The sequence below is a fragment of the Amblyomma maculatum genome, chromosome 7 (assembly GCF_055883805.1).
Source record: "Amblyomma maculatum isolate TAMU_Amacu chromosome 7, ASM5588380v1, whole genome shotgun sequence".
In the NCBI taxonomy this organism is placed as follows: Eukaryota; Metazoa; Arthropoda; class Arachnida; order Ixodida; family Ixodidae; genus Amblyomma; species Amblyomma maculatum.
In genome coordinates, this window is record NC_139350.1 from 58,330,165 (window position 1) to 58,355,988 (window position 25,824).

General features: G+C 46.2%; 2 protein-coding genes across 9 annotated transcripts in view; one reads left to right on the forward strand and one right to left on the reverse strand.

Annotated features, from left to right (window-relative positions):
• LOC146183331 (splicing factor C9orf78) overlaps positions 1-3,427 on the reverse strand; it is a 78,434-nt gene extending 75,007 nt beyond the window's left edge. For all 3 annotated transcript variants that reach the window (XR_014708765.1, XM_084609112.1, XM_084609113.1), the window contains exons 1-2: positions 3,173-3,427; positions 2,887-3,001 (exon numbers count right to left, since the gene is read on the reverse strand). Coding sequence is in view for 2 of the 3 variants with exons in the window: in XM_084609112.1 (XP_084465238.1) it covers positions 2,887-3,001; positions 3,173-3,348 (291 nt within the window). In the remaining variant the exon portion in view is untranslated. The remainder of the gene's footprint in view (positions 1-2,886; positions 3,002-3,172) is intronic.
• Positions 3,428-3,633: 206 nt separating this feature from the next.
• The window catches only part of LOC146183333 (uncharacterized), a 161,915-nt gene continuing 139,724 nt past the window's right edge, over positions 3,634-25,824 (forward strand). The window contains exons 1-7 of one of the 6 annotated variants that reach the window (XM_084609116.1): positions 3,635-3,772; positions 3,829-3,870; positions 3,994-4,146; positions 5,922-5,993; positions 8,532-8,651; positions 10,039-10,229; positions 11,996-12,104. In XM_084609116.1, coding sequence (XP_084465242.1) covers positions 4,024-4,146; positions 5,922-5,993; positions 8,532-8,651; positions 10,039-10,229; positions 11,996-12,104 — 615 coding nt within the window. In that variant the 5' untranslated portion in view covers positions 3,635-3,772; positions 3,829-3,870; positions 3,994-4,023. Of the gene's footprint in view, positions 4,147-4,218; positions 4,357-5,921; positions 5,994-8,531; positions 8,652-10,038; positions 10,230-11,995; positions 12,105-25,824 lie in introns of those variants that run through there. The other 5 variants (XM_084609115.1, XM_084609114.1, XM_084609117.1 and 2 more) reach the window with 5 other exon arrangements.

Consider the following 25,824-nt stretch of genomic DNA (forward strand, 5'->3'; position numbering starts at 1 on the left):
CCCCTTTTTTTTTCAGTGACAACAGAAGTGGCGGAACTGAAAAAAAATTTATGAGGGACACTTAATTAAGCTCTGCCTTTAAGAGTATGACGCGGTAGCGTAGCCTGCCAGCTCAAATCACGCTGCGATTTAAATAAACCCTGTGAACGCGCCTGCGTGGCCGATTCTGACATCATCCTCCCGTGTGAAAGGAGAGGCCCGAATTGGCAGCTCCTGAGGCCCAACACCAGATTTTCAGTGAACACGGCCTTTAATGCTATCGCATTAAAAAGTACCAGTGTGTCTTGCTGCAAACCATCCTCCTAATCAAGAGGCCCAATCAGGAGAAACATCGGCAACGGCCCACTGGTGGCATGTTCATTTGCTTCAGTAGGGTATGTAGTCATGCTAAACAGTGTCGCAGGCTTATTTATAGTTTAATATGGCTCAAGAGTGCAGAGCAAAAACTCCTTAAAGGAGGACCTCAATGCAATGGCATCAACCAGTTCTCGTGACATCACGGTTAATCCATAAGTGTGAAAGTGCAGGTGAATACCAGGTGTGCCCGTTAAAATGACATTAACCATGATGTCATGTTAATTGAAGCCAACGCCATTGGCTGGAGGGCCTCCTTAGACGAGTATCTGTCACTGCATTCTCGAGTCATACCCGACTATAGGCCCAATACAGATGACACAAATTATTAGACTTTGTACAAGTACTACAAAGTACCAAGACAACAAAAAGCACCAGGTGCTTGTGTTTAATATTTTGTATTGTCTATGTTGCACCCATTCCAATTAGACATCCACATTCTATCAGTATGCAAGGACCACTTCTAAATTAATAACTTCTTTCTTGTCCAAAGGCTTATGCACGCACACATGCCACACTCAACAGTCTGATAGTCAAGCATAAAGGTCACGCTCAGCACCCCAGAAGGCACTACAATGGCGTCTTTTTGATCACATAAAAAGGAGCTATAATCGGGGTATGCTTCCACATGCCATTGCCTGCCATTTTTCGCAAATCTAAAATGCTTTCTTCTGAAAAAGTACATGAATAAAGACGAAGAAGTGCAAAAGATATCTGTTGTACAATGTGGTTTAACGACATAGATTTGATCCCACGACACAGACCCCACCAGTCACAGAGCCATCTGCTGCAGAAACAACGCCTACTATTCATTATATTCCTTAGAATGCAATACAACTCTTGAATATGGGCATTAAAAGGAAATACCAGGGAATGGCTTATAATATTCCCTCAGTTATGCTTCTCCAGAAAAAGCTGCCGTTTTTTTTTAAACCACCACACATCGTGTGTTAATCTAACTTACCTTTTTCACTTGGGTGCATTAAGCACAGTAGGCTATAAGCAAATAACAGAAATGAACAACACGAAACACAAATAAAAGCTGGCTAATCAGTTTCTTATGCTTCCCAACCCAATGACCACCTGGGTACAAAGCCACTGAACTGCGAGCACCAAGTCTGCCAGTGAAACACTACTTCAATGTCCCCCTGTTGAAGGAAATCTTGTATTCACTTCTAGGCCTACTTGTAATTAAATCCCTCACAGCAGCTAGCCGAATCCAGGTCACTACAAAAGCTACCTACTCATTATGACAGTTACCACCTGAAATTCTCGCCAAAACGCTCATTCCAGCCAAAAACTTCCCTGCATTTGCTACAAAAAAAAAAAAAAAAAGAGATGCTGTGCACTGAATATCACTGATGGCTTTGCTTTCAACTCAAAGGGTTTTATTATACTAGCCCCATTAGTTCTTCATCATCATCATCATCAGCCTGACTATACCCACTGCAGGGCGAAGGCCTTTCCCATATTTCTCCAATTAACCCGGTTCTGTGCAAGCTGCATCCACTTGGCCCCTGTGAACTTCTCAACCTCATCCGCCTACCTAACTTTCTGCCGCCCACTGCTACGCTTTCCTTCCCTTGGAATCCAGTTTGTTACCCTAAGTGACCATCGGTTATCCTCTCTTCGCAGTACATGTCCTGCCCATTTCTTCTTCTTGATTTCCAGTAGAATGTCAGTAACTTGAGCTATTTCTCTGACCAACTCTGCACGCTTCTTATCCCTTAATGTTACCCCTACCATTTTTCATTCCATAGCCCTCTGCGTTGTCCTCAACTTATGTAGAGCCCTCTTGGTTAGCCTCCACGTTCCAGCCCCATAGGTGAGTACAGGTAAGATGCAACTGTTGTATACTTTCCTCTTGAATGATATCGATAAGCTGGTAGTCATAGTCATAGCGCTCCATCCCAATCTTATTCTTCTTATTTCCTTTCCATGGTCCGGATCTGCAGTTACTACCTGTTCTAAGTAGACATATTCGCCTACTACTTCCAGTACTTCGCTACCTAATGTAAACTGCTGTTCCTTCCCGAGGCTGTTGAACATTACCTTAGTCTTCTGCATATTGATTTTCAAGCCTACCTTTCTACTTTTCCTGTCTAGGTCACCAATCATTATTTGCAGTTCATCCCCCGAGTTGCTTAGCAAGGCAATGTCATCAGCAAATCGCAGATTACTGAGGTATTCTCCATCTACCCTTATCCCTAACTGCTCCCATTCCAAGTCTCTGAATACATCCTCTATGCAAGCTGTGAATAGTATTGGGGAGATCGTGCCTAACACGCTTAGTTATAACTTATCAGCAGAGAGGGCCGTGTAAACCAGCAGCACACAGCAGGGCAAACGCACAATAACTTGGTACATGAATCACCAACGCACGCTTTGCACATTCATCACACACAGCGGCGCGATGACGGTGTGTCGCCATCGAGCCGCTGTAGTAGATGCCTCGTTCTAAAGGCAAAGCCCCAAGGTTGCGTTATAATTGCGTTTCGATGCATGGCCATGGATGGCGGTGAAATGACTTACCATTACGAGCTCCTCCTTGGTGGTGAGCTTCTTGCCCAAATTTAACCCAATAACGCTGACACCATTGGGCCGTTTCCGGAGCTTCTGTATCTCCTTGGTGTCTTGAAGAATTTCCCTGCGCCGAAGTGAAAGTTCAGATTTTCCATGTAATGCAAAAAGCGATCTGATGCCAGTTCGCGATATTAACCATAAAAACAGCGCAGAAAACAAAGGACAAGCGCAAAGACAGTTTCTACTGCGCGCTTTTACGTTACATGTTTAAATCTGACTGTGCGCATACACTAACCTAGAAATGTCGCCTTCAGCGTCGCTTTCCGAACTACTTCCATCGGAGGGCTTCAGTTTCCTGAAGCACTTGCGTTTTTTAGTTCCACTTTTGACCTCAATGCAAGAGTTGCTTCCAACTGAATCGTCTGCTGTCGGTAAAGCGGCAGCAAACAAGAGAGAGGCTTTATTCGACATAATTAATGCAAGATAACTCAAGGAGACATTGGCAAAGCGAGCTAGCGGCCATTTAATCTACGACAGGATTGTTTTGTGCTTGTGATGGATGGTCAGCAGGCTGTGCCATGGATATGGAGTCTATGCAACCACCCACAACCTTTAGAAAAATATTCAATTTTACAATTTTTTTTTAAATAGTTCGACTTTAAATTTGTTGCCAAAGTATGCTATTTTATTGTCTAAAAAGTAAAAACGTTGGTCTAGCGTTGCTAGCGTCACTTGGCGGCGAGTTTGCAAAAAGCAGGCAAGAAGCAGAGCCTTGACAGAGGGAGGGAGAAATGAAACGGTGCCCACGGCGCTGCAGCACATAACGAATACCATATGTGCTTGACATCCAGCGATCCAGCCACATATATTCTGGATTAAGCGCTGAAAGACATCGGTATGTTGCTGTTAACGTCCGTAAATAATTGTTTAATTTCGGGATCTTCTTCAAAGTCGGACCCCATGTCACGTCGCCGACGTCGCCGCAGAAGCTTCGTCAGTATTTGATCGGTTTTCTTTGTTCTCTGATTCTTCTGAGTCCGTGTGCTGATCTCTCGAACTTCTTATGTGCTTTTTCTCCGTTTCACCGCTTCTTGCCAACGCACATACCGCCGTCAGTGCGCTGTGAAGCACCTCTGACCCATCGCGATGTCAGTACCAGCGGCCGTCGAAAATGGGCCTTGTTTCAAGAGGAAACCGTGGATACCGCCGCCCGCCCGCACAACCAAAGACGATGCACCGCGCGAGTACAGCCGCGTCACCAGCGCATGCGTAAGTAATTGCTGGTGGGTGCAAGTGTAGTTATTTTTTTCTTGTGCAAGTGTAACTGGTACGCCGTCGTGGTAAATACAGGACTGAAGAGAACGAATGGCACAAAAATTCGTCCAGCTCTCGTTGTCAAGTGTTATGTGCCATTCAGCATAGTGTGCTTTCCTCTTACCATCTGTGTGCGTGTTCGAATCCAATAACCAACTAGGCCAGGTAAGAGTTTTGCCAGTGCCATTTACGGGGCAGTATTCGCATGAGATAGACAAGCGTAGCTGAGAAATGTCTTTTCTTTTTCTGGGAGGGAAAGAGATGCTGTGTTCATGGGGCCGCCTTTTTTGCAGCTGATAACTAGTCAGGTATGTTAGTGTCTGTTTGGTTTGGTTGGTTTGTGGAGTTTAACGTCCCAAAGCAACTCAGGCTATGAGAGACGCCGTAGTGGAGGACTCCGGAAATGTCGACCACCTGGGGTTCTTTAACGTGCACTGACATCGCACAGCACACGGGCGCCTTGCTTTTCGCCTCCATCGAAAAGCTGGCGCCGAGGCCGGGATTCGATCCCGCGTCCTTGGGAACAGTAGTCGAGCGTCGTAACCACTGCGCCACCCCTGCGGGGTTAGTCAGGTGTGTGTCTTGTGTGCTAACAGGACAAACCTGCCTGAAAACCTAAGTTGGCAGATTAATAGGTGGGTAATAACACTTGTGCTGGAACCTTTCTGGATCCTTTGCTGCTTCTAGGCGGTGGCATTTGTTTCACAGCCATTGTTTGTTCTTCCTCGACCTCTTTGCATTCTCGTATTGTGCCTACACACTTGGGAATTCACATGTTTTCTTGACCTTTTAGCAAACAAAGTTTGAAGGAGCTTTCGAAAAATTTTGCGTAGACAGCAGATAGCACAAGAAAAGGAACACGCACAAGCTCGAACTTCAGCAGCATTTTGCCCAAAACATAATGCTTTGCTCTACGTTTGAAGGAGTGAATGAAGTAAGGTTGTTAGTGACACTGAAATTGGGGAACAATCGCATGTTCTGAATGTGTGACACAGGACGCTTGGTCTGTTCTATACAGTAAGTGCAAGTCATGAGAGAGGTCAACCCAAACACCTGTACCCATCATTACCCAGGCAGAAGTTTGGGCTGAATTTGCAGGAATGGAAATCTCTCATGAATTTTGCTTAGTTGCTTTTACCCTGTTATTTGACAAAACTGACATTTCTAGGGCTATCTGTTCTCGTCTGCTTTTGCTCCTTTGTAGAGAACAAAATGCAGAGTTTTGTTGGCTTTTGCCACTGTACACCCCTCCATCACGACTGTTGCTTTCTATGTTTATACTAAATCCCTTTTAAAATGCACACGCAGCCTGGGCCGTTATCGTATATATAACTTATGCACCAAACACGTCTGGAAAAGCGAGGAATGTGCTACACTAAAGCAGAGATTTAAACAAAGGGGTAGAGCGTGAAGCTCCATTAGGAGGGCTTGATCTCATCTGGGCAGTTTATGTGCTGATGAAAGGCTGGGATGGGATGAGGAAAGGTCGTGGTGGGGCAAGAAGGGGGAGGGCATTGCCTTGAAAAGCTAAGTTAAGGTGGTGGGCTGAAGAATGATGAATTGAGGCTTTCCACTTGCCTCCGTTTGGTAGACCATGCATAGAATGTGTCGTCAATTTGTTAATCTGAGTTTCAAAGCAGCCATTTATGACTTGCAATAATTGAGCAGTCTTAATGCACTAGTGCTAGGGATGTGCTGTCACTGCTGCTAAGCAATGCTGTCTCATGCAGCGCAGAGAGCCATTTTGTCCTGGTGAGAACGGGCCAATTAGGAGCAGCTCATCACCCGAGTCCCAAATACTGGTAGGTTTTGCTTTATATGCATGTTACCCACTCCAGTGGCCTCTGATAACTTCACCTCACATTGCGTTTTTTGTTGCTGTATGCAAGCTTCGTGGCACGGTGTGTCCCTTAAAAGTTCTCTTGCGGAAGAAGAATCGCTGCTAACATGCTTTTACAGCACCTTGTTTCCAGTCATGAGTAGAAACCACAAATTGGCTGCAGTGAACTTGTTTCGGGTGGCCTATTGCAACGGCTCGGTGGTTATGGTGCTTGTATGCAGAATCCTGATTTGCAGGATCGGATCGTGGTTACTGCATTTTTGATGCAGCGATGCCAGTTGTGTTGTTGGTGCATATTGAAGAAGCCAAGGGCACAGCCCAGGTTCTGTTTAAACTCTACATACTATGCTGCCTTGTGCTGATACCTTGTGAGGAGCGACTGCCTCCTCTGTGGAGAATATCTTGCTAATTTTGTGATGTAGTAAAGTTCTAATGTATTCACATGTTTGCCAATTTACGACATTTGGCTTGGGTGTTTTGATTAGAAGTCTAGGGGGAGAGCGGGAAACTGATGATTTGAGACTGTAAAGTATTGAGCAAGAATGGCAATGCTGCGATCAGTGCAAGTCCATTTGGCTTTGCACTTGTGTTTTTTTTTTTTATCTGCCCACCCCAACGTCTGTCATTTGCCATTCAGAGATGTTGCCAACAGCCAGTTCACAGGTGGAAGTGCTGCTCCATTTGCTCCATTCTGCTCCAAATGGCTTTCCTTGCTGCATCCTCTTCCAAAATACAGTATTGCTCCAAACCGGCTGCCTCAGTGTTTTGCCATCAAATTTAGCAGAACAAAGGCTTCTGCCTACAAAACATGTGATACTGTGCAATTCAGTTGATCACCTAGCTCTGAGAAGCGCCACAATGCAGTGGCATGTCATGAGTTGTATGCAGTTGATAAGGGTCACCATACACGAAACGTTGGTAGCACACTGGTGGCGGAGGTATAACGCATCTTGCACTGTGTATAGTAAAACTCCACATTTTATAAACTAGACATGCTTGGAGCATAATAAATGCTTGTTCGCAAGTAAATTTAATACGGGCCACACACGATTGGAGTGAATAAATTTTTTTCTGTGCACTTTACATAGCACTTTCTCCCAGCTTTTTGAATCGCCAGTAGTGAGAGTGGCGAGCGAAGCACACGCTGCAAACTGCCATGAGCCTTTAGGAAATTTGTCCAGCTACAAAGAAGTATGAAGTACACGAGTTGTTCTGTGGTTCTGCTGTGAAAGCAAACAGGTACTTCATCATCGAGCCTCTTTGTTAATGACAAGTGTGTCAGTCGCACATCGGACAAAAGCTTACTTGAAGCGTTATCAGGTACCAACCACTAGGGGTGTTCTCAAGAGTTTTAGAAGGCCACACAGGGCCTATCTATCGCCAATATACTGAAGTTAGGGAAGCTCCAGCATCGCGCAGCCAAAAGTGTGACACACCACTTGCAGAAGACAGTGATATAAAGAACTCGAAGGAGGAAAAGGACACTCTTCAGTGTCACTGTCCTTTCTAAAGGCACTACTAACCAATTCTCAGAAATTTGTCAGCAGAGGCATAGAATCGGAAAGGATATGCACAAGATAGAGAGCAGAAATGCGCAGTGCACTAATGTGAACTCCAAACTAGTGGCGGTTCTTAAGCGCACCAAGGCGGTGGACTCCACGTTCAAATCACAGTAGTCCAAAGCTTTTAGTTAAACTTATCGTTCAGTTGTGAAGTGTAGAAGCAAGCATTCTGTTTGCTGCTAGTCTGTTCCAAATTGTTTCTCAGTTAATTTGTGCCATTTTAAGCATCTCTGCATGTTTTGGTTGCTTGTCTTGTCAGAGATGCGAGCGTAGTCGGCAAACAATTGAATGTCAAATAAAATGGAATTAACTTTTTTTGTATGTTGGGAAGAGAAAGTTACAATTATTATAAGCATTTGACCTTAGAAACATGCTCCGAAAACATCGTTTGAATGCTCGAAAATTTTTTTATTGATGCAAAGATGCTCTAAAATGGCTTTATTACTGCTTTATGAGCTGCTCCAAAATGCCCGAGCGTGCTCCCACCCCTGCATCCTAAACATTGCCAGCACAGTGACTGTTGCTGTAGCTTGAATGCCAATGGAAATGCAGGCCGCGACTGTCGTGTATTGATTATATAGTGTGTTGATTGTTTTTGGATCATGGGAATTTAGCTCTGCACACTGATGAACCATTATATAATGGGGGATCTTATTATAATAAATTCTGCTGCAGCGCTAGATGAATGGATCATGCAAGCAGCGACATCAGCAAACAAACATAAGGAAAATGAGGGCCTGTTACGAGTTACATGCAATAGGAGCCAACAGGCTCTGACATCAAGGAAAGCATGGGGGATTTTTTTCAGTGTTTCACTTGTATGCCTAAAGGTTACTCTGCGGCTCGTCCAGTGAATGCTATAAAAGAGCCTGTTTGTGGTAGAAAATGTGTGCAGTTTTGCAAACAACCGCGATGTCTGGATCTTTTGTCTTTGTCAGCCAAGGCCTATGGTGCGTACGGAAAAGCTTGGTGCTCCCTTGGGTCCTGGTGGGATATTTACCTGCACCGATGGAGAGGTAACACACCAAAGACAGCAGGGACTAGGGCAACAAGGGGCTGTGAGTAGCTTGTCACCTCGGCTTTAGAGCCTGTACTTCAAGGTAGGGCTGTATTGAATGCAGCCTGGTTGCACACATTGAATGCACGTGCTTTGCTTGTTGGCAGCACAAAGTTGGATATGGTAGTGCTTCCAGGAGCAGTTGTTACACTTTCGCTGAGATATCTAATCTAATTTGCCCAGGCTTTCAGGCCGCTGGCACGTTGCAGCGGTATGCTTTTGCGACACATCTAATATGCGCAGTGCTGTTCGGTGGTGGGCATGTGAGTGTGAATACAACCTCCAATAATTTTAAATGCCACCAAAATGCCCTAGGAAATATTTAACGCAGGAAACAGGGGCAGAATTGTTTGTCTCTCTACTTCAGGTTTTTAGAGCCAAAGGCAGTGTTGTTCCGAAGTTGGCAGTGCTGTGAAAGAAAACAACATGAAGCATGCCTCTGGCAGGTGGTAGTTTGCAGGTGGCGCGGCCGGGTGCTGAAGTGGTAACTGCATGAGGCGACAACTCTTGGCAATGCGTCGCGTGACATTGGTGGCATCGCCTGTCGCTGGCGATGGGGGCAGCTCCTTTACAGGCTTTGCCTTGTTTCCAAAGTGTTTCAGTTGCGCACCAGTGGCCACCATTGCCACGTGCTTTGTGCTGCCCCGTTTTGTGCCCGTTCACTCCTTTTCCCATTCTTCCCTCGCAGCTCTGTCTTCAGCATCCTCTCTTGTCTTTCTCGCTGTCTTCTTTTTGCATTCACGGCAACCCTCTCATTTACTTGTGAATGCTGTGTGGCTCAAAAGTAGTCGAAAACTGGCTTTTCTTACCAGCTTATAAACCTGGTGCTGAAGGGGGGAAAAAAAAGTCGCTTTATATTCCTACTTTGGCTTCAAATATATTGCGAGAAGCATTCTGGAACTGATGATCTGAGTGAGGGGAAAAAAAAAAGTTGTTGCAGAGGTGTAAACACGCTATGCAGCCTACATGTTCCTGTTGTGAAGAAAAAAAGGTTATGTTTTGTGAACATAAGATGGACTTTTATAGCCATCCCATCCTAGTTGCATTTATATTCTGAGTTATGTTACAAAAGCAATGGCTTAACCCTGGAGTTGTGCTCAACTTCCTTAAGGCATTCCTTAAGGTATGTTTAAAACTTTTCTTTTCTGCTATGCTGTATAATTATGTACTCTGGCATTTTTTGCTGCAGTGACCTGCTAGTGAAATTGGCCTGTAACTTGCTGTGTACTGTTCCTTAGGCCGTCCCTTTGTAAACTTTTTTCATTGGTTCGAAGTTTTTCTAATGCGTGAGCATATTCTGTGAAGGAATCACTAAGGCTGTGCCCTGGCAGCAGGGAAGCACAGTGTGTCCACTGGTGGAATGAGGTTTTGTACCCCGCGTTTTTCAGGCAGGTTCCGCCGCGTCCGGCCAGCCGGCTGTCAGCAGGCTATCACAGGTTTTAAGGCAGCTCGAAGGCGGGTGTGAAGACCTGGCTCGCGAGCTTCAGCGGCAGAATGAGGCCACCGCGTCTGCGCGGCACACCCTGGACCTTGCCCAGAGTCACATGCAAACCCTGAGAGCCATCCAGGCGGTTGCAAGGTGAGCACTGTTCCCATGGGTGTTACCCCTTTTGGTGCTTGGTTAGCCTAGAGAAGAAGACGTCTCGTCCTCTTATAAGGGCTGATAGGTGGCTGCAGTGCCTGTGCTGAGCTTTTCCCATGCACTGTGAGAGTTGCTGTTAGCAGATCCGCCTAGAGGGCACTTGCTGATTTAAAACACATTTTTAGGCCCAAGTACCATATCCAGGTCTCAAGAGAGAGCCATTTCATTACTTTTTCAATGCAAAATACCCATGGTTAATTTTTTTACATGCATGCACTGTACAAACTCTCTTAGAAAGCGGTAAATATAGCCTGAAACTAATATTTAAATGCTATGATTTTTTAAATCTTCACCATAAGTGCCATAGGATATTTTTTTTTTTTTTTTTTTTTTTGAAGTCTCACGACACCAGAAATCCTGAAAAAATAGACACCACTACTGGTCACAAGGTTATGACAGCATTTATGCACTTTCATCGTGAAGTTGTTTGATTGCGCCAACATCTTAGTCATGTGCATCGAGTGGTCCTTTCTTGTGTTCATTTTGTTTTAGTTTTCACTTCGTATAGTTCTGTGTAGAATCAGTGAAATGAGGTGCATGTGCTTATTAACTCGTAATAAGTGATCCGGTATTTTTTTTTTTTTTTCTTATTTACCATCATAGGCTTAGAGTTCGAGTTGAGCGGGAGGAAATTTTTTTAATGTGAAATCAGTACTTCATAGGCCATGTATCAGAAAGCTGCGAGGATTCTGAGGAGCCTTGACCTTTTACCGTCTCAGAAAAAAGAAAAAAAGAAAAAATTTAATTAAAGTGGATTCAAACCCAAGAATTTCTTGTTAGAAGGGAGTATGGAACCTCTTAGGTATTGCTGCAGTCAATCACCTTGCATGTTTTATCTTCCACCCTCTCGGGCTATACATTGCGTGCTGGCTTCATCAGCTTCCATCCATGTGCGATGGACTCGAACACACCACTGTAGCATTGGCCTCTCAAGGTGCAGTGTGCCACCACTACCAATTTTGCCTATTTTTGCCTAAAGTCTTGACTTGATGGCCCGAACCGAAAGCGAAATGAAATGGCTTGCTTTCACATGTACTTTGTATTTGTCTGGCTTAGCTATATTGGCTGCAATTTTTAAATGGTTTTCTCTACAAGAAATACATAATGGCTTTTCCTGCTTGGCAAACCTCAACATAGCTAGAAGCAGCCACAGAAATGATTGTTACTAGCAGCGAAAATTGTACGGAATTGTCCTCTGTCTCCCTTTAAGCTTTCCTTTTTGCATACTAATAGCTATGTATGGCAGCGGTGAGGTGAGTTTTGATGAGCAATTCATCTCTAATCGGAACTTGTGAGAGCGTTCATTCCCTTCGTGCCTACGAGAATGGTGTAGTATGCGTGCCTCGAATTTGCCGTGGATGCATCGCTTGTGCCTGGGAGGGCTATGTAATTTTTTTTTTGTCCCGCCAAGTGTGGTTAGCAAAAGATCACCGCGGTATTTCAGTCTACTTACTGCTAGCAAACTGATGCAGCTGGTATTGATTGGGCAACTTCCGCTGAAGGCCTGTGATGTGTCGAGGAGCAGCTACTCTGTATGGCTGCCAAAGGGTGGGCATCACCAATGTGGCTGCTGTCATCTTACATGCGCTAGGCTGGTTACTCGTGACGTAGGGCGCACATCTGATTGCAAACTGCGAGACCCGAGATTCAAGGGGATATAATTTGTTCGACTAATTTGTTTCCTGTTTGCTTGCTGTTCCAAGGGAGCATTGGGAAGATCCGGAAAACCGGAGTGGCCACTTCAAGGACAAGCTGGCTGAGCTGAAGGCTATGTTGGCAGCTCTTCGTGACAGGAATGACACTGTACCCAAGGTATACGGGCAACTGATGGAATCTTGGCCGTCGGCAGAGGATTGTGCTCAAAAAGGCTGTCGCTCTAGTCAAGCGCATGTGCTGTGAACACTCGCTTAGTTCAGATGACGGTAGCATCAAGGCTTACATTACGACCTCTCAATTTTGCCCATTAACGCCTGGCACTGCAGCCCTGGTGGTTGCAGAGCAACTGAATGGTTTGAGCGTTAAATGCGATGTCGTAAGGCTTAGGGAGGCTAGAGACCAAAGGAAGCATATACAATGTCGAAAGGCGAGCCCATATAGTTGCCAGCCTTTTTCTTGCTCAAGGCAGTCACCGCATGCGCAGTGGTGCCCCGCAGTTGTGGATCGTAACCCTCAAGTAATTCTCTCAGCCAGTCATGCTTTTGTGATGTTCATGCCACTACACGACGTACTGGGACGCAGCTCAGGTCATGCTCATGCCAGTAACTAATGCACGCGCCGCACGAAGTAATAGCATTGTTTTCGCATTGTTTTCATTTGAATACTGCGAGGTGGAACTCATAGACGAGGAAAAAAGCGAGCGGAACGAGAGAGCCTCCGTGAATGCACCAACCCCTTTCCCCGCTTTTCCCTACAGGTGGCAGTGGCAGTGTCGGAACAAGCTGCTGCGGTCAGTGCTCACAATCCATTTTCAGTCTGATAGTGTGCTCTTTGTAGGCTGCTGAGATTGCAACAAGCGTTTCCTTATTACCATTACCTGAATTGACAATGATGAACAGAAATCCAAGCTAGTATGTTCAAATGATTGCTTCACCTAGTTTTCACAGCTGCACAATGCTGGTTGTTTGTGGCAACGATGCCCGCTTGCGTCTGTGTCATGCCTCAAAAACCTGATTTCCACTATAAAACAGTCTCCACAGTATTGCTGGCTCCAGATTTGGTCTGAAACTGTCAACTACCATATAGTGTGAAATATCAGTCGTGAAAATGTACACGTTCCTGTGGGGCGCATGACGGTTCCCGAGTGCAGTCTGAAATAGCGCACTAGTCCAAATTAGTTTAGTCCGTAAGATAGGTCGGCTACTGTACTTTCGCGGTTTGCTGGAGAGGCGAGAGCTAGGCGTAGAAGTTGCGATCACTTGGTTGTAGCAGGTAGTGCGGGCAGAATCTTCGTCATTGATGTGAGTAAATTTTATTTTTTCATGAAACAAATTCATTAAAAAGGAACAAATTGGCCACGTGAAATCAGCTCCCCAGGCTAGAGAAGAACATGCGCAATTGCTTCACCATTGGACAAGGCGGCTCCTGCATCTTTACACATGCTCCTGCTTCGCCTGCCACCATTGCATACCTTTCAACACTTCCAATTTGCCCAGAAAACTTCCAATATTTGACCGAACTTTCCGATTGTACAATCGCTGCCCTAAATCTTCCAGTAAGTGGCCTCTGCACATGTAGTAAGAATGCCATGACAGTTTTGACCAGTGGCAGTGTGGTAGTCATTTTTTGTAGGCGGCAGTAAATTCATTGGCAGCAACCCGCCGGTGCAGCTACAGTAGATGTAGTAAAAGTTTTGCTGGCTTCGCCTTCGATCGCGGCTAAAAGGTGGCCTCTCGAGCACTTGGTGTTGAAGGGATGTAGCCACGGCTTTGCCCAAACGTCACGCCATCTGATCCTCCTGTGTCATGCTCGTTTTCAACTGTACTATACCCAACAGTGGCATGATAGCTCATCTTTTGGAACTACAGTTGAATCCCGCCACAACGAATACCGCCACAACGAAATTTCCGCGACAACGAATAATTTTTTATTCCCCGCGAGTATCCTATAAGAATTAATGGCCTAAATTTCTCTGCACAACGAACCATTTTTGCAGAGCGTTTCCGCTTCAACGAAATTTTCGCGTTCAAAATCGAAACCGAAACTAGTTTTATTGGCGAGAAGTCCAAGTCAAATCCAAAGCCACATTAAGCATGAAATCACGTGATTGCAGTTCCGCTATTTTGGCTTTGTGTCGTGGTCGCGTTGTTCACTCGCTGCCTTTCTCTTCGACAACGACGAGTTTTCATCCGCAGGACACGATGGCAACGCAAGTGAAAAAACGCAAAACTCTTTCCCTCGAGCAAAAAGCTCAAATAATCGCCCAAGCAGAAAGCGGAAGGAAGAAAGCGGCAATTGCTGAAGACTTCGGAATTCCTGCAAGTTCGCTGTCAACGATTCTAGGCAATAAAGACAGCGTGAGAATGGCACTTGCTTCAGGCACATCCTCGAAGCACAAAAAGGTGACGCGGCCCCTCCATGAAGAGTTGGACAAAGCAGTGCATGCGTGGTTTGTGGAAGCACGAGCCAGCAACGTCCCCCTGTCCGGAAGCATCGTCCAGCAGAAAGCCTTGAACTATGCATGCCTACTTGGCATTGATGATTTTAAAGCCAGCATTGGCTGGCTAAACCGTTTCAAGGCCCGCCATAACATCGTTGGAAAAGTGTTGTGCGGCGAGTCAATGTCAGCAGACGTGGACGGAGCAGCTGCTTGGAAGGCGAGTAACATGGCCGGAATTTTAAGCAACTTCGCGCCTGCAGACATTTACAACGCCGACGAGACCGGGCTATTCTACGAGATGTTGCCGGCTAGGACGCTCGACTTCAAGGGGCAGCGCTGTCACGGCGGCAAACACAGCAAAAAACGCATCACAGTGCTGCTTTGCACAAACATGGATGGCTCGGACAAGCGTCCGCCGTTAGTCATAGGCAAAAGTGCCAAGCCGCGCTGTTTTAAGGGAACTCGTAGCCTACCTGTGCAGTACAAGGCGAACAACAAGTCATGGATGACCCGCGCTATTTTCACCGAGTGGATGATGGCATTCGACCGCGACATGAAGCGGCAGGGCCGTAAAGTTTGCTTGCTTTTGGACAATTGTTCAGCGCATCACTCCGACGAAGTCAAGCTCACTAACACGGAGCTGAGGTTTTTCCCTCCCAATTGCACGTCTGTCTTACAGCCTCTCGATCAGGGCGTGATTCTTAGCCTGAAGCGCGCTTACCGCGGGAGGTTAATTCAGCGGCTGCTTTTTAACACTGAAACCGGCCGAGACACGAAGGTGGACTTGTACGTGGCACTGCAGATTATGTCTGCTGCCTGGAGCACACTGGGGCGCTCAGTAATTGTGAACTGTTTCAGGCACGCCGGATTTGCCGAAGGTCGACCCGTACACTCTGCTGGCCTAACACCAGGCGTTACAGACGACGACGAAGAGGCGTCACCGGCTCCGGGGATCGCGGCCGCCTGGAAAACGCTGGGAGAAATAGGAACCGTGCCGCCTAATCTCGAGCTCGACGAATACATCGGCGCTGACGCTTGTGTTGTTGTTCACGAAGATGTGAGTGATGAGCAGATCATAAAAGCTGCCCGAAATGATAAGGACTCTTCCGATGAAGAAGACGACGACGTACAGGAAGCGCCGGCTGCGGCAACCGCCGTACAGGTGATGGACGCTTTTGATGTCATCAGGAATTTCGTTGCTGTCCGAGACGACGATGTTGCAATGGGTTTGCTGACCGAGTGCGAAAATCGCGTGACGGCGTTGCTCGCCGTGAAGCGTAAGCAAACCAAGCTTACAGATTTTTGGCATTAAACGCCTTTGCTGCTGCTTGGGCAATTCTTTCTGCGTTTCACGTCAAATTTTTGCGATAACGAAGTTCCGCGAGAACGAATTTTTTTTCGTGCACCGTGAATTTCGTTATAGCGGGATTCAACTGTATAGGCATCAGCAGGGGAGTGCAAAAGGGGCACCTGCCACCCTCAAGCCACACCAGCCCTTGCCTCCCCTCAACCCCCCCCCCCCCCCCCCCCTCAATCCATCCCCGCCTCTCGTGTTTCCTTATTTTCCCACTGACATTGATTAGAAAAAACTTCCTTGAATGCATATTTTGACCCCAATGGCAAAACAAAAAAAAAGTGAAAGGGGATGTTGTTGCCGCCCCCCCCCCCCCCCCCCCCCACTGTTTTTTTTTAGATGCGCTTAACAAAAAACTTGTTCTGATACTGCTAACAAGCTGCATTCATGCAGCCAACACATGCAATGACATGGATGCGTTAAGCAAGAAGTTTTGTTCCTTCTGATATTGAGGTTAGAATAAAACAGCTTTTAGTATTTTTTTCGAAATTACTGAATTTGTTTAGATACAGGCAAAAGACCGTGCATTTACTATTTGCCATAAGTTGATTGCTCAGCCGTCCCTCACCAAGCTATTACAGAACATTCTGTGTTCTTGTTACAAGCGCTTCCTTGTAAAAGCAGAGCATTATGTCCTTCCTACTTATTTATGAACTTCCACCCCGCCGGAGTGGCGCAGTGGTTACGGCGTTCGACTACCGTTCCCAAGGACGCGGGATCGAATCCTGGCCTCGGCGGCCGCTTTTCGATGGAGGCGAAAAGCAAAGCGCCCGTTTGCTGTGCAATGTCAGTGCACTTTAAAGAACCCCAGGTGGTCAAAATTTCTGGAGTCCTCCACTACAGCGTCTCTCATAGCCTGAGTCGCTTTGGTACGTTAAACCCCGCAAACCAAAACTATTTATAACTTCCCATTCCATTATGAGCTTCTTACTTGGGAGCATAGTGCAAATTTGGAATTTCTTCTGCCTAGCAAAAAATAGTCAGAAATCCGCAAATGCAGTGAAAATTTTTGGAGGTGATTTTCCAAGTTGTAACTGACTTCAGTGTTGATAACTGTTTCGTCTACACATAAAAATGTGCACCATCTTTTTTAGTGATGTAAAGTGTATCATAGTCGCGCTGACAGTGTAGCACTCAAAGAAAATGAAGAGCCTCCTAAAGAAACCCTTTGCTGACTTGCACCCACAAAGGAACTGTAGGGCGGCAGCAGTAGCAACAAGTGCACTCAGCAGTCGAACTACAGAATGCTTGCTGCTCTCAGCAAGTCTCAATTTAAAGCTGGTAATGAAACATTGAGGTAAAATCGCGGAAAGCAACTAGAACAATCTGGAACAAGGCGGAATGAGGCATGCATGGTTTGTGATTGTTTGAAGTAAATCTTGCTGCATCTTGCTCTACAAAGGAAGTGATAAGGTCTCACGCTAGTGGCTGTTGGACGCAAGAAATAAAGGTTACAGTAGCATCGTCCAGGTCATTCTGGGTGCTTACAAGCAAAGTGATAAGGTCACATGCTGGCATCAATATGCTACTTGTAGGACTACGAAGCACTGTGAGAGCAGAAAGGTGGGACAGTTTTTGCCATGCATTGCCTTGAGTCAGCAGTAGGCTTTAAAGGGTACGAGAGTCTTAAAACTGACAGTTTTAGTTATGGCTAAAACCTCACGAAACTTTGAACACATATGTGGGTTTCTTTCCTGATTTCAAAAATGTAATCATAATTGAGCTGGTGGTCTTAGATCAAAAGTTATCTAACAATGACCAGAGCATAATTAGTGAATTTCTTATGCAGCTTTAATGAACTTTCTCATTGCATTTCGTTGCTTTTAATTACATGGATTGATAGCCGAAGATTTCCCATACCTGATGACATCCTTCGTTTTCCTCTAAAGGCACGTCATCCTCAAATATGTCGAGAGTAAAAAGCTTCATTATTTCACACTGGAACTCCTTAAGCTGATCTCAAATTAATATTTATTCATTGCCTAAACTAAAGAATTAAAAATGTCATCAGGTACCTCATTTCTCTCTGAAGAGAATGGTACCAAAGTTATTTGTGTGAACTAAAAAGAAGTTATCAAAACCCTGCATAAAACTGTAGAGATCGACCAAAAATATGAAACTGAGAAAACGACATTTGAAGTTTCACCACATATTATAACTTGAACTGTGATATTCTCACCAAAAATGACATAGCTCTTCCCATTTCCAAAACTCTTTTCGGATTTTGAATATGTCAATGAAAACTGAAGCAATCATCATCTTTTTAACGTCCGCAGCTGCGGACGTTAAAAAGCGGCAGGTTTTTTTTTGGGGGGGGGGGGGGGGAGTCGTTTATCCTTGCACGTATGAATCAACGAACACACCGCGACGTTATCGTTACGCAGCATCTTGGCACGCTGCCAAGAATTGAGCTGTAGATGAGACGACCGAAACGGAGTGGCGCGTGCCATCAACATGCAGTAAAAACGCTCGCGATTTCTGCTGCGGCGACACAAAAACCTTGTTCTGAGCTGCCGCGGTGGCTCGAGCAGCGAGAGCGGCGCAGTTCCAACAAGTTGGAAATTTTTCGCTCGTGGCTGAGATCGCTCAATCGCTTGCATGTGAGCGAGCTGGCCTTAACACATTTTTTTTTTTTCCAAAATTCTCGGGCGCAAAAGTGGAAGGTGGGTTCATTATGCGAGTGGGTCGATTACGCGACAAATACGGTATCGTTTGTTTTGCATTGTAAGTGCCATCCCAAGCCGATTTCTGTATATCGAATTATCGATATATCGAACTATCTCGCGATCCTCTTTGAGTTCGATATATCCGGGTTTGACTGTATATAACAGTACCCTCCCCAAATACTGGCAAAAGCTTGCCACGAAATCCATATATACCACCCCTAGAGCCAGCGAGAGAAGCTTGATTTACCACTTCATATGCCTGTGGCAGTGCCCTTCAAGGCACACAAATACTCAAAATCTACAATAAAACGGTCTAGCTATATTAATAAACTTGCACAAACTTGAAAGGCTAAAACACAGCGGCATACTAGAATGACCTAATAATTGCCTAATGTTCCATAATGAAACTTTGCTGTACAGTGGATGCAGGACCTCACGCAGGGTCCCTTGCTGGCTAAAGTTCGAACTTCCACACCCCTTGACCGCAGCGACACGATTTCCTAGGCAATCTGCTAAAAAGAAAAAAAGAAAATGAAACTTTCCACGGAAGTGGCGGCTGAGGGAACGCGAGCAGCGGCGCGATGTCAGGCTCGCCTGTCATCTGAAGCGACGCGATAAAAAAGCAATGAAGTGGCCTCGTCAGTGGGGATCATGAGTATCAACTGAACAGTGCAATCTATCAATGCTGTCTAGGATGCCTCTAAACCTCTCGCAAGCGATTATATGCCGCCTCACGTGCTGCAACTAGACCGAGAACATGCCACTTTGGATGCAACATGTGACCCTGGCAGCGCGCCACCGTACTCATTCTTCGACGTGCACTCGCTAGGCGCTTTCGTTTTTAATGCGCTCTTGATACGGCTACGTCGACTGTGCTACATCTAAAGACCAGCGCCGGCCACAAGAACGATTGATACGATCGCGAAAGCGCATCAGAACCATGTGAAGCAGCAGCCATGACGGCAAACGTTAAAAAAAAAAAATGGCAAGTTAGTCACGCTGGCCAATGGGAAGCGCGAGACGAGGGGCTCGCTTTGCGCTCAGTCAATCAGTGGACCGGAAACAGGTTTTAGAAACGCGACGGTGGTCGTTCTGCATGAGTGATGTCATTTGGAGATGTCTCAAAAGGTCTGTTCGATTCAGAACTGGTTCTCAGCACCAATTCTGAAAAAGTTCCGCTGGTGCCAGGCGCCGGCGAAGTGCAGCTCCAGTTGGTGCAGGTGCAGCGCGTCAGCAGCACCACGCATTACTGGTGTGGCATTTTCAATCGAGCCTTGTCGTCTGCTCGCTTGTTTCTGTTGGCATCACACCTTGATGTCAATCCTTTTTTCTTTCCGAAACAGCACGGTTTTCGTCGAGGCCTTTCATGCAAAACACAGCTATTCGAATTTACAACAGACCTTCACCTTAACCTTGACTCCGGCTTTCAAACTGACGTCATTTATCTGGACTTTTCCAAAGCATTTGACTGCGTACCCCATCAGCGCTTCATGGCTAAACTTTCGAGCCTCCTTCTTGACCCCTTGGTTTTATCGTGGATCCACTGTTTCCTTTCTAACCGTAGATAACCACCATTCCTCAGCCACAAATGTCATTTCGGATGTTCCTCAAGGCTCTGTGCTCGGTCCTCTTCTTTTTTTGGTATTCATTAACGACCTTCCTTGCAAAATCTCATCATCAATTCGCCTTTTCGCAGATGACTGCGTTCTGTATCGACGCGTATCATAGAACAACGACCAATACCTCCTCCAAAATGACCTCAACAAAATAACTAACTGGTGCACCCAGTGGCTGATGACACTAAACGTTTCAAAATGCTAGTTCATGACAGTACCACTTAAACGCAATAGCTTAAATTATCAGTATTTTTTAAGGTCAATCCCCCTAACACAAGTAGAGTCCTACCGGTACTTAGTAGTAACAATCACTAGCAAACTTTCATGGTTCGAGTACATCTTATTAAAGGTCCACGGAAACTGCCCCCAAGAAACCACTGCTAAACGTGTTCAGTGTGTAGAACACATCCTTTTGAGCATTAACGCAAAGTATAACTCCTTGGAACAAAGCCAGCGATTTATTATTAATGTTTAAAAACAGCGTTTTTTGAAATTCGCGGTTAGAGGGAATGTCGTTTGGCGGTGTCGCATGGAACTATTTCCTAATCCCGTGACGTCACGGGTAGGTTGACTGGCAAGGCTTGCTAGAAGCTGCCATTCGCTGCGGTCACTGCAACCATGACGTCACGGACACACTTCCGGTAGCTGCGAAAGTCGTCTGCTCGTGCGCTGCTCGAACTCTGTGCGGGCTGTTACAGCTCGCCGCCCTTATCGGTTAGGTGGCCATTGCCCATTAAGTGCAACAACCGAAGCGACGCAGGGATCGGCAGAACGAAGCTGCATTTACAAATATCTTATTTATATAACGGTTTCAAGAGTATCGGAGTGTCGTCCGACGAGGCGTCACCAGCACGGTCAAGCACCGCACGATGGCAGCACCTCCTTGACCGCCGTAAACACCGCCGCTGTGGCCCCTCCTCCCCAGTGTTGCCATTTTAGCGGATTTCCCGCTAAATTTAGCGGTTTTTTTGAAGCCTTGGCGGGAAAATTTTGAATTTAGCGGCTAGCGGTTTTTTTAGCGGATTATGAATCTTTATTTGGCGGGTCTCGTTGTTTTGGTGGATTTCAAGCTTTTTCAGCAGATTTTTAGTGGATCTGAACGAAATGTTAAGTTCTGTTATTCTTCTCGGTTTAAAAGATGCCTGCAGGTTATGGGCAAGAAATTACGGGGGTGATCTGAAACAGCGGCAGCCGCGCCTGGTCTTTCGCGCGATGCAGTTTGGTTGGCCTGGGCAGTTATATGATACGCCTGGGGTAGTGCCCCCTGCGTATATATTCGCTTCTGCTGCCTCTCTGCGCGCGACTGCTCTAAGGTGTCAAACGATCCCATGCATTGCCCCGAGCGCGCCGAGTGCGTCGACCCTGCGGGGCGCGCGGATATAAACACGTCGACGCCGATCGGTCCGCAGTTACTTGACACGCGTACCAGCTTCGCCTGCTTCGTAAAAGCGCAGGTTATTCTGCCGTAATGGTTCTCAAACACTCCACTTTCAACGCTATCTCTCACTGTGTTTTCCCCTTCCCTTGCTCTCACTGTTATATATGTGATCGATGCAAAATAAAAAGCAGTCCGTGCATTGTCTGTGGTTCTTGGCCAGAAGTCCCAGTTTGGCTACCCGGTGAACACGTGCAAGGGACATCATGCCAAAAACGCCGAAAGTGAAGTATGCTCAAAAGTTTAGAGACGAATGGCTTAAAGACCCCGACCTACGCAGCTGGCTTCTCTGCAAGGTAACATCCGATGGACTGAAGGTTGCCGAATGTAAGTTCTGCCGTTGCCAACTTGGATGCAAATACAACGATTTGAAGGCGCACAAGGACACAAAAAAGCACCAGAATGCTGCTAAAATATTTGGCCCGTCTCAAAAGCAGATTACTTTCTCCAAAAGAGCTGAAAGCGATGCAGCGAGCACAGCAGAAGGCAAGGCGGCGTTGTTCATAGCTGAACATTGCAGCATCATCACTGCTGACCATCTCGCAGAATTCATCAAGCAATCATTCCCAGACAGTGCGGCTGCCCAAGGCTACCGAATGAAGAGAACTAAATGTGCTGCAGTGCTCAAAAATGTTCTCTACCCCCACTTTAAAGAAGACCTTGCATGTGATATTGGCAACAGCAAGTACAGCATCATTGTTGATGAATCAACCGATATTTCGGTGACAAAGTATTTGTCAGTTTGTGTGATTTACCACAGTGAAGAAACGTCATCAATAGTGACAACGTTTCTGTCCCTTTGCGTGCTAGAAACATGCGATGCGCGCGGCATTGTTGAGGCCATAAAATGTGCTCTGAAGGACCACAATATGAAACTAGAAAATTTGGTTGGAATCGGAACAGACAACGCAAGTGTGATGACAGGTGTGAACAACGGCGTTCATCAGCTGCTGAAAGCTGATGTGCCACACCTAGTTTTGATTCGCTGCGTCTGCCATTCGCTTCAACTGGCGACATCAGCCGCCGTGGCAGAAGGGCTCCCAAGAAGCTTAGACTACCTTGTTAGTGAGACTTACAATTGGTTTGCTAGGTCTTCGTCCCGGCAGCAAGCTTACAAGAAACTTTACGGCCTGCTAAATAGCGGGGAAGCGCCTTTAAAGATCGTGCAAGCTTGTTCGACCAGATGGCTTTCGATCGCAACAGCAGTGGAGCGAGTGTTGGACCAATGGGATGAGCTGAAGGTGCACTTCCAAACTGTTAGGCTGACGGAAAAATGCTACAACGCGGAAGTGCTGCACTCTATGTACTCTGACAACGCCAACAAAGCTTATTTGCTCTTCCTGAAGCCAATACTTCAGGATATCCAAAGAGTGAACAAGTCCTTTGAAGCTAAGAATGCAGACCAGACAAAGCTTCTGGACGACCTCGTACGACTTCTGTCTGCCCTCTTCAAAAAAGTGGTGCTTCCAACTGTAAACATCGACATAATCACGACCAAAGTAGAGGACCATCTTGATCCAAAGCCGTACTTGGGCTATTTGTTTGAAAAACACATGCAGGAAATGAAGGAAGCGGGGTTTAATTCCGAAGATGAAGACATATTGCGAAAGCGATGCATCAAATTCCTGGTTTCTCTCATCGAGCAGATACGCCAGAGGCTTCCTAAGAACATTGAAATGTTAAAAAACGTGGGACAGTTGGCGGTTGAGAAAGCCTTGTCTGTGTTGAAGCCTTCACTAGTACCACTCATGGAAGCAGTAGGTGTACCGCCAGCCAAGATAGATGCGGCCGAAAGCCAATGGAAGAGCATCACAACTGTCCCTTGGACGAATACATCATCGACTGAGAACTTCTGGTGTGAAGTAAAAAATTATAGAGACTCTTCTGGCGAAAACCCGTTCAGTCAATTAGCGGACTTCGCTATATCAATGCTGGTGCTACCCTACTCCAACGCGGAAGTGGAAAGATCATTCAGCCAATTGAGCTTGCTGAAAACAAAACTACGAAACAGGCTCGCGCCAGCTACTGTGAACGCCATTATGGTGATCAGAGCGGGGCTGAAGAGGAAGAACAAAGGATGTTTTGATTATCAGCTGCCAGAAAGGGTTACCCGACTCATTGGGACTGATACCACTTACAGCGGACTGAGCGAGCCGTCTACATCAGGAAGTGCTGTGTGTCAGCCAGTTCTCCAGGTGGATGACGAGGATTCCGATGATGATACCGATTCGTTTGTGTTTTGACTGGTTTTGACTCTGCTTCAAGGCTTGCATAGCGTTGCTTTTGGCTAATGTTCTCTGGACACACCCTCATGTTCTGTTTGTAATTACGAGCAGTGTGATATGATATACGTACCCGTCTGGTGTAATCCTCATTTATATTTCAAGATGTTCATAATAAACCGGTGAAAAAATGCACATCTCCCTTCTAGCAATTTACTGCGCACTACGCTTAAAAACGGTACAATTGCCGGCCTATTTAGTTTCTCTTGCATATGAGAAAAAAAATTGAGGAAAGAACGCTCGCTGAAAGGCATGAACAGTACTGTGTAGTGAGCTGCATTGGACGCTTTCTTTATTTTTTCTTTATTAGCCACATTTATGCGATACAATTTGCCAGCTCTTCGGCTCGGGGCTGCTTGTAATGCACGCACAAGCAGACGCTACTTCCGACGGCGCTGCGTATTCTGGTTTCGCTTTTGCTTAGCGTGTTCTGCTGAAGGCTGTGGCACCGAATCATTACATTTCCTTCCATTTGTAAGCCATGCAGGAGGTCCAGTGCAAGTATTTTTACATCCAGCACCGCAGTACATATTAGCGGTTATTTTGGTGGTTTTTCGAAAATATTTAGCGGGTTTTAGCGGATTTTTGGGTCCTTTTGGCGGAATGCTGGCCGCCAGAGGTGGCAACACTGCTCCTCCCGCACAAGACCTACTGAAATACAGACCTGCACAGATAGCACTGCTCCAGCGCGCACCTTCTAGTTCATAGCCTTCGCCGCTAGGGAACGAACACTACGGGTAACTTGGCGCTACTGTAAACCTGTTAATAAGAAGGGTCTATTAGTTTTGTCATTTTTCTTCGTCGTTATAGTTTATTTATCTGTCCACGCTGTAATGCACAAGCACCTGTTCTGCGCATGTGCAGCGAGTAACTGCAGTGCCGTCGCACAAAGCGGAATCGCGGTATGTCATCTGACGAGGGAAACACATTATAAAAATAAACACTCTCCGCTAAAATACAAAAAAGCAAAGCTTTAGAAGTATAACTTGGGCAAAGATCTTTTTTTTTTTCTAATTTGGGTACAGTTTGTTTATATTAATTTGTGATTTGATGATGATGAAAATGACAGACGAACAGGTCAACCGAGCGCCCTCAACGACGAGAAAGGTAACGAAAGTTGGCGCACGAGGTCCCATAGGACCCTGTTTTTTGTGCAGGTCTGTATTTCAGTCGGTCTTGCTCCCGCATACCGTTCGCGAACGACACGGCGGATCGTTAGCACCGATGTCCGAAATAAAGCGTGCTAAAATTTGTTGGCGTCTGGAATATTGAGCCGAATATCAAGTATGAAGCCCTCGTGAGGATCGCTGACCAGCAGCAAATTGCTGGTAAGAGCGATAGCCGTGATACAAGCTAGTTTCTGCTCAAGCCAGCTACCGCTGGTGCATTTCGGCTGATCCGATCTGCTCGTACTAGCTCTGCTAGCTCTGCGATTAATGCGTCAGCAGAGTTAATCCTATAATTATTTTACTATGGCAGGATAGGAATCACTATAAGGCAGTTTCATAAGTAGACGATTTACGACAGCGTTGATCATGTTCCAAAGCGTCGACCGCCGCGGCTTCGAAGCGAAACAAAAGGCCTAGCGACGACTAGGGACGGTCACGCACGGCGCCGGCGTTCGCCGCGGCGTTCGCCACGTTCCACCCCCGCGGTAATTGTGTAACGTATACCTCAGCCTGCTCGCGGCATCCCGTGCTGCAAGCGTTGTAAACTCGTGTACTTTCATAGCTAAGGCCGCGTATTTTTAGGCGTTCTGCTCAGCAACAAGCCGTTCAAACGATACTGTAGGCACGACAAGGCTTCAGTACGCAGTCGCTGCGCTGTCGGCCGTAATCGAAGACGTCGGGCGGCACCATAATCTATACATCGATCTTTAAACGTGATACAGTGGGCAAATGAATAACTTTGTGAAGCAGACCCGCTCGTACGTTTCGCGCACTCGGGCGCCGACGAGTAGCTTCCGTCAACAGACGCCGTCATAACCTCGGTTAACGACGCAAACCGAGGTCGTCAAGCTCGGTTTGCGGTAACCGCGGTTAGTGGTGCAGCCATGGTTTGGTCCGCCGTGTAACATAGGATA